The following is a 13185-nucleotide window of genomic DNA, read 5'->3' as shown; positions in this document are numbered from 1 at the left end:
CTGTATTTGGGGAGGGGGTGTTTTAAGGGTAGTGCTCGTTCGATTGTTGGTGGAATCTGCCAAAGACTACTTGGAACAGCATTTGATAGAAGTTATGTGCCGCAGTAAGAAAACTTTCCTGATTTTGCCACAACCATCTTCCTATTCAAAAAGTAAATACTGGAGACACTTAAAACCTTAGGAAGGTTGCTTTTGTGACAGTGACAAATCTTCTTTTTCTTTTTTTCTCAATTAGTATAAAATGTTAATTCCCATTTCCCCTCTTTAATTATATGTCCATAGCTGATAGTTCAATGTGTTGGCTACTCTTAATATAAATAAGGTTAGGGGCTATATGTTAGGTTAGGCTACACTGAAGAGGAGACTCAGAAATAACTGGTTGAGATGTGCATCTATATCAGTTTGCTGAAGTTGGGGTGCTGCTCAAGACTTTGGTGACTTGGGAAATTAGTTGCACTTGGTCTTGTAAAAAAAAAAAATAAAAAATCTACCAAATATATCCCTCTTGAGCATGAAGAGTTAGGTTTCTCACTCTTTCCCCTCAAAGCTGAAATAGCTACAGTAGTGTAAGGAAAAAAGAATACAGCTCCAGAGTGTGTTAGATTAGATCTATCAGGGAAGCGTAATGTACATATTTTTAACAAGCAACTGACCGTAATTTTTTAATTGAGGTTAATGGACAAGGAAATAGAACTTTCTACATGTCCTCTATGAAGAAAGATACCTGCTGGTCATAATCTGAAGGCGGTGGTTCAACAGTGATAGGTTGCCTGTAAAGGTAAGACAGTAGCGCGTGGCTGTGTGTACCCAAAGGCTTGGTGTTGCATGCTTGTGGAGATGATACTTAGAAAATATTGTGGTGACACACTGTTCCTCAGCCCCACCCCAATTATACAGTAAAAACATCTGGATATATTTTAATCACTGTTGATTTGGACCATATCTAAAGCAATGCCTAGAGATGAAAAGCTTTTAATTCGATTACTGGTTGTCAGTTACTTTTTCAGTTGTAATGCTTTAACAGAAGGAGGAGGCTATTGCTCGTAATCAGTGAATTGATGAATATTTCATTTACCACAATTTGAGCACGCTGTCCTTGAAGATAAAAAGCTTAACAAGTTTCTTCCTTTCCAATTTTTTTAAGTGCATAATGCCACCAGTCTGATTTGGGATGCCTGTCTAGATCTTGTCATGTCTTTCCATTCTGGAAGAGGCTTATAGTACTTTAAATATCTTACACCCTATATGAGTTAACTGATGGATTTGACAGTTGCACTGACGAGATAGTCAGGATGTCTTAGCATTTAGCTTCAAAGGGATTTTAAGACATTGGTCACTGTAAATCATTGAGTGTAAATCCAGCTATCAGTTTAAGAATTCTTCCCGCTTTGGAACACGGCTGGTTCTAAGCAGCTGGTGAAGTGCCGGATGTGCTGTGTAGGTCAGTGGGCAATGCTCCTGGGGCTTTGACGTTCTTCCCCACTGCGGTGTCACGGACACAGGCTCATTGCCTATGTTTGTAGATACTGAATTGCGCAGTGGAGTAGAGTTTAGGCTGCAAACTAAAGAACAATTTTGATCTGACAATGGAAGTTAAATGGCATCAAGTCAAGGGGTTAATTTTAGAATACTGAGATGTTTTAAAATCCTTGGCAGGGAATAGAAATATCCAGAATGCACTCTAGAAAAGAATAAATGAACACCTGAAGACATCTCTAAGTCTTGTTTCTTGAACGAGTCTTTTTATGGAATACATTGAGTAACTGAAAGTGATAGAGGATGAGACCCACTGTTTCTGTATATAGTAGAAAAAATGATTTCTCCTTCCAAAATTGGTGGCAACTTTATTGCTGTAGTGTAGGGATGAAGGTCAACTTAATAACACGGAGATAAATAGGGTTATTCTCATGGGTCAAAAAGCAAGCAGTAGGTAAGTTCTGTGGTGAAACATGACGTAATTTTGAGTATAACTATTGCAGCAATTAAAAAGGAAAAAAAAAAGGCCTAACTACTGTAAATATGAGTTGAATATTACAGCCCTGCCTGTCATGCTGGAGACAGAAACTGTACTTGTGATATGTCTGTGTGATAACCGTTAGTGATTGCTGCAAGAGCTGCTGTATCAACGTGTGTCTATATCTCGGTGCTCATTTAGCCAATATGGTATGTAGGAAAAATTAGCTGTATGTGAAAGGCTAGAGCTCTGATGAATTAGCTATGCAAGTATAAACAGCTTTGTCTTACTACACCTCCGTGCCTGAAATCCTGCTCTCCGTAGGCTCTGCCAGCGCACAGGTAAGGGACGTGTACACTTTGCATCAGAATTCTAGGTGTAAACTGGGCTGTAGAGCAGTTGGTCAGTGGTGCTTGCGTGGCCTGAACTGACCAAGCAGAAGATGCGCGTGGTTGTGGTACAGACATGATCATCTGCCCATCGACAAACTCCATGGAATAAGGTAAGGAAATGAGCAAGCGTGGCTGGGGGAGCAGCTCTCACTAGCTTCCTACCTCTGAGGGGAAGGAAGCTACCTCCTTCTTGTTGGGTGATGCCAACAGCGGAAGCACACTGAAAATTCTGTGAGGCCAGATAAGCTTGCTGTCTTTAAAGTCACGAGTAGGAGAAGGTGACCTAGAGTGGTCTTTACTAATTGCTGGCTGCGTGGCTTTGTTTACGCTCTGTAGGAATTATTGTTGTTAATTTAACTTTGCCATGCTCCCTGGCTCCTGAATCAGCATAACGAACTCTTGATGTTGTCTTGCTGTGTGTACAGGGACAGGCAGGGGGAAGAGGTGCATGAACCCCGAAGGGAGTTTCCATTGCTAGTTGCCCTAAACCGTCCTCTGTAGTGACCTGGGGTACTAGATTTAGGTGGTACTGTTTAAGAGGTGTTGGATAGCTTTTGTCAGAGGCTGATAGCATAAAAAACTTGGAGAACTTGGTATATGAAAGAATAAACATACACATGATTATAATTAATAATTGCTTATTTCTTTACACATAGAGTTGCTGGTGTCATTTTACAAAGTACACTGATTTGGAATGGCAACAAATACTTTTTACAGGATAAAGTCTTCAGCTAAAAAGTGCTTGTCTTGGCAGCTGATCCTTTTGTAATATAGACACTTATTTTAAGAGCTCTCAGTTGCTGCACAGGGATACAACTGTTTTGATAAGCTGTCAAACCAGAAATACGCATCTTGACTGCTTGTCTTGGATATTAAAATGATTAACACTAAGAAGCAACACTAACATGTTCAAAGGCACTTTTTTTTTTTAATGAGGCCCAACTCTTATCCTTACTTTTGAGGGTTTTTTACTTTCTTTGAAACACTGATTTTTGTAACAATAGCATTTCAAGTTTGGAAAAGTTCAAACCTCACATGCAGAGGCATTGGTCCTAAAGATACAAACAGGCTGATGAAGTATCTGAGGTAAACAGCTCTTCCAAAGACTCTGGGCTTTCTAAATTCTACCTTAAATATTGATATTAGCAGAGGCTTATTTTTTAAAGCCATGACTGTTGAATAAATCAGTCATGTGAGAGGAGGTTACTGTAATAGAACTGGAACTAAACAAGAGGCTTTTTTTTTATAGCACCACAAATAACCTTTGGTTAATGCGTCAACTGTCTTACAGTTGACGTGCCACTGAATTTTTGAGGGACAGATGTATCTAAGTTGTATTGGGAATATTCCAGTTAGCAAATGCAGTAAATAAACCCTAACGTGTTCAATTTTGAAAGTGTAATTAAATACTGTGCTAATTTAATTAACAGAATTGTACCATAATTGTGTGATATTATCAACCAAACTTAGCAAAAGGATTGTCTGACTACTGTTCTTCCTGTGGTCCATTGTTGTTAAACTTACCCAAGTCCAGTTATAAACTGAGGCATTTTGGTTCCCGGATAACCCCAGGTGTGGAAGGCTACCCAGAGCTCTGTTTCTGTAGAAAGTAATGCTTGTCCCTTCCAGGAGAAAGGGGATTATTTTGTAGATATTAGCTTTACAGGAAGGTCTTTGAAGTACTCATTGAACTACGTGATTACTGCAAATCTGATTCAGCTATATGCCCTCATTTAGAAAAAGCGATGTTTTGTATTTTTTTCCCTTTTCTGCATAGATTTTTAGCATCTTTCCTGGCTCTTGTACAACTTACGACTAGCAAAATGAATGATTAAAGATTTTTCTAAATTATATTTCAATAAATGCATACCATATGCTCTTAAGCCTTGACAGTTTGGAATCTGGCAATTCACTTGGAGAAACAGTCAGGACTCACAGAAGATTAATACCTGAGTGCAGAACTTCCTATTCTACAGCTTAATAAGTAAGGTAAATACTCAGTGAGAGGGGGTGTGAAATGAAACTGTACAAAAAGAGCACAGAGAAGAGCACAGCAGAATGCCTGGGTATAGTGGAGCTGTGGGCCAGCCTTCGGGCACCCATCACTGTCCCTCTTGCAAAATCAAAAAGAACCTGACTTATACCTATGCTTGAGTTTCCTTAACTGAGCATCTGGCAGATCTCTTTGTGAACACAGCATAGGAAATCCACGTAAGAAGCTCCTCCATAAATATTCTTGTCTTCTACTAGGAACTGTCGGAAAAGCATCTCTGGCTGCTCCCGCTGTTTCACTATAATCATCTGAAAACAGATACATGTATTTAGGATACAATCATACCAACTGGCACTATGTTTTCCCTGTATCTATTACTGTATGCTGTTGAGGACGAAAAAGATCCCCAAACTAATAAATCTCCGCATTTCAGTAGCTGCATTTATGAACACAGGGGAGAGAGACTAGTGTGAATTAAGGTTTGCAGAATAAAAAGAAATTAAGCACACTTGAGATGCTTCTGCCTGTAACGCATGGTGGAACTCACTAACATACAGGAAAATTCCTGATATGTAAAATCTTTTACAGCTACCACTAAGTCTTGCCAAAGCCAGCAGTGTTCTTTTGAACAGGAATGGGGAATAAGTTGAGGCAGAGAGAAGTCTTACCTTCATAGTGTAGGGCTTTTGGCTCTGGATATGCTCCAGTATTGACTTAAGTTTCTTAGAAAATGGATTGTCCAGGTCAGGCAGCGATGTCTGTTAGAGTGAAAGCATGGCAGGTTGTTATATTCCAGTCCCATCCCTTAGGAATTCATACAAGACTAGCTGCTGGTATGTATAATGCAAATTACTTTGCATTCTATTCTAATTTCAGTCTACGTTCTACAATTTCATTCTAAGCTGGGAAAAGCCATCTCCTTCACAAAAATGTCTCATCTTGAAAGAACACTATATGAAAATTCATTATCAGGAGAAACTTTAACTGTTGCAAAGTGTTTTGTTCCAATTTTAGCAATACACATTCAATAAGGCTTTATCTGCAACAGCAAAAGCTTAAGAAGGTTTAAAAATGTTGCGAAAGCTCCTTTCCTGTAAGTGTGTAGAGTGTTAAAAGCTTGTTAAAGTTTTGTGTATGTTGGGACACTCCTGGTGTCCTAACACCTTCTGCTGGTCCCCTCTTTCTGCTTGTTTCACTGATTAGCGGTCTGGTCTTACTAAGTGATAAATTCTGAAAAAGGGACTAGTGTCCATCTACTCACAGCCTCCGTGCTGATGTGTGCGAAGGATGGCACGTTGAAGAGCCCTTGGATGAGCTCTGGGGGCGCGCTGACCCCCAGCCACAGGAACATACTCAGACCGTTGGCCAGCAGGAAGGCCCCTCCTTCTGAGAGACGTTCCTCAGAGCAGCGGACGGCAGCTGGGACAGCATCACTCTTCAGATCCAGGCTGTGCTGGGGGGCAAAAATACACAAGAGTTGTAAACCTGGTGCCTTCAATGTGACTAAAGCTCACATTAGGTGCTGAAAAGTAACTCCAGAAAGGTTTAGTACATCTTCGTGGTTCCTTTCCAGATTATAGGAATTAGAAATCCAACCTCTTCTTTTTCAGGTACTGCACTGTGTGCAAAGGAAGACCTGCCACCAGTGCTGATCTTCACTAAAGCTGGCATCTTTCATTAGCCTGGGCAAAAAACCTTGCTAAAAGTACAGTGACATTCTTGGAGGATGCTAATGTCACTGACTGATAATGTTACTTGCCCACTTTCCGTTAAACTAAGGGTTCTGCCTTCCCTCCTCATGTTAGTTCAACTAGCAATAAAAATGTAATCCAGCGTGGCAGTGTAACACTCGCTCAGCAGCCAGAATCTTTTCTGCATCTGCACAATCATAAAACCACAGCATACTGAAAACAGTTTGACTGAAATGAAAAGGAAGATGTGCGAGCAACATACTCACAATTGGCAGAAGCTGGGGATAGAAAAACAACTGGGTGTCCGCTACCCCCATAGACATGACCAGCTGCCGATGGAAAGCTCTCTCGTCAGTTGGAATTTCTGGTCTGCCAGCCAGCACGCAGCTCTTCAACAGGCAGTTCATGTACACTGGCAGCACCTTCATTGCATCCGGAAGGATGAGCTGAGAGGCAGAGATGGCTTGTTATTTCATATATCCCACGTGCTGGGGCATGAGAGCTGGGCTTTCAAACATTTAAATAACCCACTGCTCGTTTCCTTTCATTAAAGAGGAAAAAAAACCTAGAAAACCTTTTTTATATGTGCTGTTTCAAACCAGATGTGACAGCTCTGAATGGTTAATACAGTTAATAAGAATCCAACAGAAATTATTTGCCCTCTAGACTGTAGTTGTCATCTTCGATGCTATCATCTCCCTCTAACCCATGCTTATTTTTGGGTATTAAATTAAAGGGGTGTCACATAGGAGAAGTGGGTGGTTTTTTCTCCGAACAATTTAGGAGGGAAATAAAGGTCCACAGCAAGTGTCTCTTCGGTATTCTTTCTAACGTATTTGGTCCTGATTAACATTAAACAATTAATTGCCCAGGCTTTTGATTATTGGAAGCATCACATGGTATGTAAAAGCCTTAGTCTTTCTCTCAAGTTGAATTGCCAGGACATGAGGGCAAGTAATTTAAAAGCAAACAACTGTTGCTTTTATTGGAGCATTGAATTTTAAGTCATACAATTAGGATGTGCTAATAATGCTAATCTATACGTTATAGTCTAGAAGAAAAAATTGGAAAATAAAGGTGTTTATCATTCTAGCACACCTGAGGTACCTATATGCAAATTCAGATTGTTTACTAAGATACATATGTTCCTTTTTTTGACAGTAACAGTCTTATTTGTCAAAAATTAGACTACTAAAGTCTTTTAACATCCCAAGAAGAAAAAATCAAAGCCATTTGTTCTGGAACAACAGCCCCTGTGTATGGTAAATGCTACCATTGAATCCCACCTGTCATTAATTATATTTGAAAGAAAAGGGAAAAGTCTGTCCTGAAATTTTCCTTTCAGGCAGTGCTGATGTTGCAGGGGTGGTCGTTCATCTCCCGCAAGGCCTAGCCGGGGGAACAGAGTTTGGGTGGGTTTTACCTGGCTGACTGCCGACGGGCTGGCACAGTTCTTCCTGTAACAGGCCAGCATGTGAGCTGTCTGATTCACCAGGATCTCTCTGACCGTCTTCAGTGGTTGGCTTAGAACGGCTTTAAAAGCTGCAAACAGGGAAGAACAAAAGAGTGTGCTAAAGATGGGGCCGTACTTTTAAAATATCTGTATTCTAGCTTCTAATTTTACTGACCTGAGGTCTATGGCTGCTTTTAGTCTTGTTTACATACAGTGTCTTGGAGGACGTTTATTCATCTTTGCCCAAAATGCCCCACCAAGCCTCCAGTGCTCCAATGATAGCATGCCCGTTTCTACTACTGTGTCTATACAGTTTTGTGCGTTACATATTTCTGTCTGCCTTCACAGGCATTACTTTTACGGCAGTATGTCTAAAATATGTGATTTATTTGTCTTTTCAATATTACAATACTTCAAGAGTGGCTCAGGCTCGGAGCAGCAAGTTACAAAACATGATTTCCCACTAGGTAATCACGTCAACTCCCTTTCCTTCCCCTTCCTCCACCCCAAAGTAAAAAAGGAAACAAAAACGGTCTGTTATAACTTTACCTGACTTAGCAAAGAAGTTGATAAGGGCATCAGTCTCGCAAGTCTTGTAGACATCAGCTAACTGGGAGCTACAATTTAAACCTATATTGTGTATGCGGAGTCGTCTTTGCCCGCTTATTGATGTGTAAAGGACAGCACACTGCAACAGAGGAGCAAATTGCCATTTATTTTTGTTTTAAACCAAAAGGTTTCCATCATGCAATAGCTGCCTACTTTGTGCATAAAAGGCATATAATCAATTCTAAAGACAGCCTAGCCTTGCAGTGCTGCTTCAGGGATTCTGTCGTCTATGAACCAACATACCTGTATTTTTATGGAATTATATTAGACATTATAAAAGTTACTAATCTTAAAACTGTAAAAAATGGTAATGTGACTGATTGAAAGGCTTATTACTCTAATTTGTTACACAGTGATGGTATCACCTGAAAACAAGAGGCCACCAATGTTAAGTTTGTAAATCATACTTTGTAGTTGTGTAATATTTGAACAGTTCAAATGCATCTGAAAAGACACCACACAAGTGAAGAGCCACTTGCTGAGAAGTGCTCTGCCTGTCGCTTTATCTCTTGGCAAAAGCAACACAGAAAAACTTCCTAATCTTGAAAAGCTGTGTGGTTCTTCTCTTCTTACATAAGTTGCTTATGATGTGAAACGAGAGGTCCTGCTAACCCCTGTATCCTGCACCTACCCTGGGTTTAGATGATAAAAATGTAGGGTGTAATGTAAGAATTTCCTTATGACTCCAATTCTACTTCAATATAATGTTGATACGTCAATATAACGTAAGATCCAAAGCCTGCAGGGGAAACAAGGGGCGTTGTTTGTGCTTTTGAGGTAAGACGCAACCTTTGGCTATAGATTAAAACCTTATTTCGTTAGTGGTATAATGTCACCAGAGTCTGTGCAAGCCATGCCTTGCCTCCCATCAGTCCTACACCATCACTTTTTTCCTGTTAGGGCTGCAGAAGTTCTTGCTCACCATTTCATGACATTACACGTAATTAAGCTTTTTTTACCTGAATTAAGGCGCCACTGTCTTCATTCAGTTTGTCATCATGCTTGAACTCCACTGTCACTGCCTTGTCACAGTCAACTGCTGCCATCTCCACATCTGTGGTGTTGTTCATGTAAATAGCACCAAAGAAGTCTGTTGCCCTGAAGCCTACAGCCAGATTAAAAAAAAAACCACAAACATTTTATTTAAAAATGGCAAATAAATTTGACTTTCTTTTTATGGTCAGTCGATTTTGCTTACTGAAACAGGAACCGGTTTCCCTCGGGGATTTGCAGCCCCCGGGCCCCCACCAGCTGTCCCTGCCGATAGCATTTTTTGCCTGTTGGGCGAGAGGGAAAGCTGACGGGCCACGGAGCTGCACTGTGACTCTGAGACCACCCAGAACCTTCTGCGCTGTTGGCTTGGCCACTTTGTGTGTGTCTGTTTCTCAAACGCTTGCATTTGAAGTAAGAATGAATACTTGGAAAGCAGGCACAGTAATGTCATTGGAAGGATGAAAATGAAGGAATGTGTAAGTGTCCAGCAGCAACACTTTTTTATACAACTTGGATTGCAAGATGCATGCATAATGAGCAGAAGCCTTGCTCATATTTGAAAATTAATGATTATGGAGGGATATACAGGAAGGACGTTCCTGCGTTTTATCAGTCTTTAATGAAGATAAACCAGTTAGCCTGAGCTTACTGGTGGTCTGCACAGCACTATATTATATGAAATTCTATATTGTCACATGCATTCATGTTTATTTTCAATCCCAATGGGTACCGTTACCTGTGCTTGTCCGAACCCTCATTATTGCGTCAAATCCCATCTTTTTTTCTATGTCCCTCCTGAGGTCACTTAAGAACTGTGGGCTGTCAGCATCGAGCTAGAAACGCAAAGCAAAAGCACAAGTTGCAGTTCACCACTGGGTGTCAGCAGCACAGCAGGAACCCAGCGCTCCCTCTCGCTCCCCCTCGGCCTCTCATCTGTTCTTCTCACATTTAATGTCTCTCATTTCCTTTTAAAAGAGATAAACCATGTCGATGGTCGTTGTGTTAAGGGAAACGTATATATGCACGTGTCCACCAATTCATCACTAGCCTTGGACATCAGGAATTTGTATTCCATCAAACGATCTCCAGGAGCATCCGTTCCTGCACTTAGCCTTGCAGCTTAGCTCGGGTTTTATGGCACGGCCTAAGGAATTACAGAGTGGCCTTGCTGCCTTCGCAAGAAATGCTTTTGCAGGTTAGCTCCTGCCACAGAGAGTCCCCCGCTCCCCAGAGAGATTCTCACGAAGTTTTAAACGAGTGTTTGTTACGGTTTTTTTGGGGTCTCTATCAAAAGCATTTTTATCTGTATATACAGGAGTAATTGACTTCCCTGCTCAGATGCCAGCATATTTAAGTAAGTGAATTTAATTTTAAGATACCAACCAGCTTATTACTGTTTCAAGATACGTATTTTAGCCTGGTCTGTCATTTCTAAGTTTGAATGTTATCCCCTGGAGTTTATACTTTAAAGTTTTCTAGAGTCACTCTACTTTTATGTTAAAGGTCAAAGCACGTGTTAAAATGAAAAGAGAAACAACAGCTCCCCAGGTGTTACTATTTATTTGAAAGGCAGGAAGCCGCATCACTTACTTACCTGGAAATTGTTGTACTTGTACAAAGTTCCTCCAGTGTACATTGTGACGAGACCCATGGAGGCTACGTCCACATACTGATTTGGGAAGAGGAACAAATTCACGCAGCAGCCATTAGCCACACAATCCCTGGCTAACGCCTCGTAAGAATTTACCTGGGGCTGGAAGAGCGTCTGCATGGAATTAAAAAAATACAGATGTCATAACATGCGATACCAATGGTAGCCAGCCACAATCCAAATGCCCGCTGGAGGAAAACAAGACAAAGTGGAAGTTTTAAGCTAGGCCTGGATTCCATTAACATGATGTTGCCCCTGCCCATAGAAGCGTGTGCAGGGAACCAACTCGGCACGTTCTCGGAGAACTAAATCACTGACCAGGTGGTAGCAAGGGCTCTTGATGGGTGGAGGGATTTCCTTCATTGATGGGAACGGCTGCCCCCCCACAGTCTGACCCGTAACAATATACCTACGCCATCGGGGCACAGTGAGAACGGGAGTATTCTATCACTAAAGAGCACATCTTCGTAAAAGGAAATAAATGAAAAAAGATCAAGGCTCTATTAGGGAAATTCAGCATAACAGCAGCCCCTTGTTAACTCAGCGTAGGAAATACCTTTTCTTTATCTGTATTTAGTAGTTTTTTGTCATCTCTGTTTCTCAGCTTCCCTGGTGCTTCCGCAGTTGGCAATGAAGAATGGAAGATAAACAGTTTTCCAGCACATTCTGCAGCCTGTTTCAAAGACATGGTATTGGCATATTTATTACTGCTAAGATAAGCAAGCCTGATTGTCATACATTGTGGTTATCTCAGAGAACAGTGTCAACTTTCCGCAAGTTTCTCAGAGCTAAATAATTCATTTAGAGACTCAAAATTTGATAGAAATCAATCCTGAAACAAACTGGGAATTCTAGGTCAATAAATACCAGTCCATCACAGAGAGCTGTTGGCTGATGCATCGTTACAGTGATTTCTGCAGAGGAATCTAAAATCTTGGTGGGCGCAGCTAGGAGTACCTCTCTTGAAGACTTTCCAATTGGATACAAGCATTATGCAACAAGTGTCAAAAGTGCAAATACTAAATTGGATAAAATTAGAAGGAAATGTAATTTAACAGCAATTATTTCTTTCAGTTCAGGCACGCTCATGTTCACTACATTTTTATAGACTTCCTGTACTAGATTCCACATTCAAATCTACCTTAAAATCCAGGACTATCGAAACTTGTGATGAACAATTCCTCCTGCCACTAACAAAGTAAGTAACTGCCAGTTTTATTCCAGTTTTCTATTCTTATTTAGAACTTTTTTTTTTTCCACATCATTTTTACTGCGATGACAAACTACTGACAGAAAACCCTACATTCCGAAGAAGAGAGTAACAACAGTAGCAATACTGGAGGCATCTTTGCACTATTAACAAGCTTTCCCACCAAAATTTAGAAAATCCAGTTTATCACTTACTCTTACTAGTGAGACAGCTGATGACAACGAACAGAACAGAATAAAGTATTTCAGTTGGAAGGGATCTACAACGATCATCTAGTCCATGTCGCGGCTGACCAAAAGTTATTAAAATTAATCTCAAATAGGAACGTATATTTAGGACATATATATGCATATTAATAATTCATAGTGAAAGTCCTCACAAATTACAACTTAAGAATATTGAGCTAAATAAAAAGCTTAATTAAGAGCTGCTTCCCTTTATAGCCAACATCAAAGGAAATTTACAATTATGGCCCTTAAGTTTGTTTTGTAGAAGTCAAGTCTCAGGGAAGAGCACTCTGACGGAAGCTGTAACCAAATGTATGTTTTGTACACATACCTTCTGGCAGCATGAATAAATAACACGAAAACAGGTATTAATTAAATACTATTTAAGAAACAGATTTGAGAACTGTGCATTTTCAGTTCAACTAATTTATCTACTCAAAGTTCACGCTTTACTTCTTATACACAGCTCGCAGATACATCAACTGTTTTGTCATGCCACTGGCTGTCTTCTGCCCCTAGAAATCTCGTGGGGAACTACGGTGGCATTCTCCTAATTGGGAGTGCTCCGTGGAAATGTCAGCACTTTCGGGGATGTCTGGGACATATGGAAAGCAACTGGGGGTGCACCTTGACCTGTGGATTCGTTTTCATCTGTATTCAAGCTGTGAGAACCTGTCAGTTAAGTGGAAACCCTCCAGCCCCCGACCCGATTCAGTCATAAATAGTCACAAAGACCTCGCTTTGCACAAGCAGCGAGCAGAGCAGGAGAACAGGCAGGGCAAAATCAGACCTTACGCTGGCTCTTTTCCTGCCCTTCGCGTGTGCAAGGACTGGGTGTCTGTGCAAACATCCAGAGCATCTGTTTGTTCTGTTGCAGTAACTAAACTCTTTTTTATTTCTCTCAAATGCTTAATGAGAATCCGACTCCTGCTCCTCATCCTCTCCTAAACACCCGTCCTACGTGGAACAGACTCTAGGGAATGGTTTCCCTCGGTAAGCAAAATCTGGAAAC

At 40.7% G+C, this 13185-nt stretch overlaps 1 protein-coding gene and 1 long non-coding RNA gene across 5 annotated transcripts in view; one reads left to right on the top strand and one right to left on the bottom strand.

The window, feature by feature from the left end:
- The first annotated feature begins 670 nt into the window (after positions 1 to 670).
- Positions 671 to 11911, top strand: LOC141743698 (uncharacterized). Its single transcript, XR_012587170.1, has 3 exons — positions 671 to 778; positions 11341 to 11425; positions 11811 to 11911. It is a non-coding gene; the product is annotated as an uncharacterized LOC141743698 (long non-coding RNA).
- SEC24D (SEC24 homolog D, COPII coat complex component) overlaps positions 2968 to 13185 on the bottom strand; it is a 109320-nt gene continuing 99102 nt past the window's right edge. For all 4 annotated transcript variants that reach the window (XM_074588485.1, XM_074588486.1, XM_074588484.1 and 1 more), the window contains exons 14-23: positions 11293 to 11409; positions 10680 to 10850; positions 9822 to 9918; positions 9052 to 9197; positions 8033 to 8171; positions 7454 to 7572; positions 6297 to 6476; positions 5601 to 5792; positions 5008 to 5097; positions 2968 to 4647 (exon numbers count right to left, since the gene is read on the bottom strand). In XM_074588485.1, the coding sequence (XP_074444586.1) occupies positions 4507 to 4647; positions 5008 to 5097; positions 5601 to 5792; positions 6297 to 6476; positions 7454 to 7572; positions 8033 to 8171; positions 9052 to 9197; positions 9822 to 9918; positions 10680 to 10850; positions 11293 to 11409 (1392 nt within the window). In that variant the 3' untranslated portion in view covers positions 2968 to 4506. The remainder of the gene's footprint in view (positions 4648 to 5007; positions 5098 to 5600; positions 5793 to 6296; positions 6477 to 7453; positions 7573 to 8032; positions 8172 to 9051; positions 9198 to 9821; positions 9919 to 10679; positions 10851 to 11292; positions 11410 to 13185) is intronic.

The sequence above is a fragment of the Larus michahellis genome, chromosome 5 (genome assembly GCF_964199755.1).
Source record: "Larus michahellis chromosome 5, bLarMic1.1, whole genome shotgun sequence".
Classification (NCBI taxonomy): domain Eukaryota; kingdom Metazoa; phylum Chordata; class Aves; order Charadriiformes; family Laridae; genus Larus; species Larus michahellis.
Note: the sequence above shows the minus strand (reverse complement) of the source record. Positions and strands in the feature narration are given on the sequence as shown.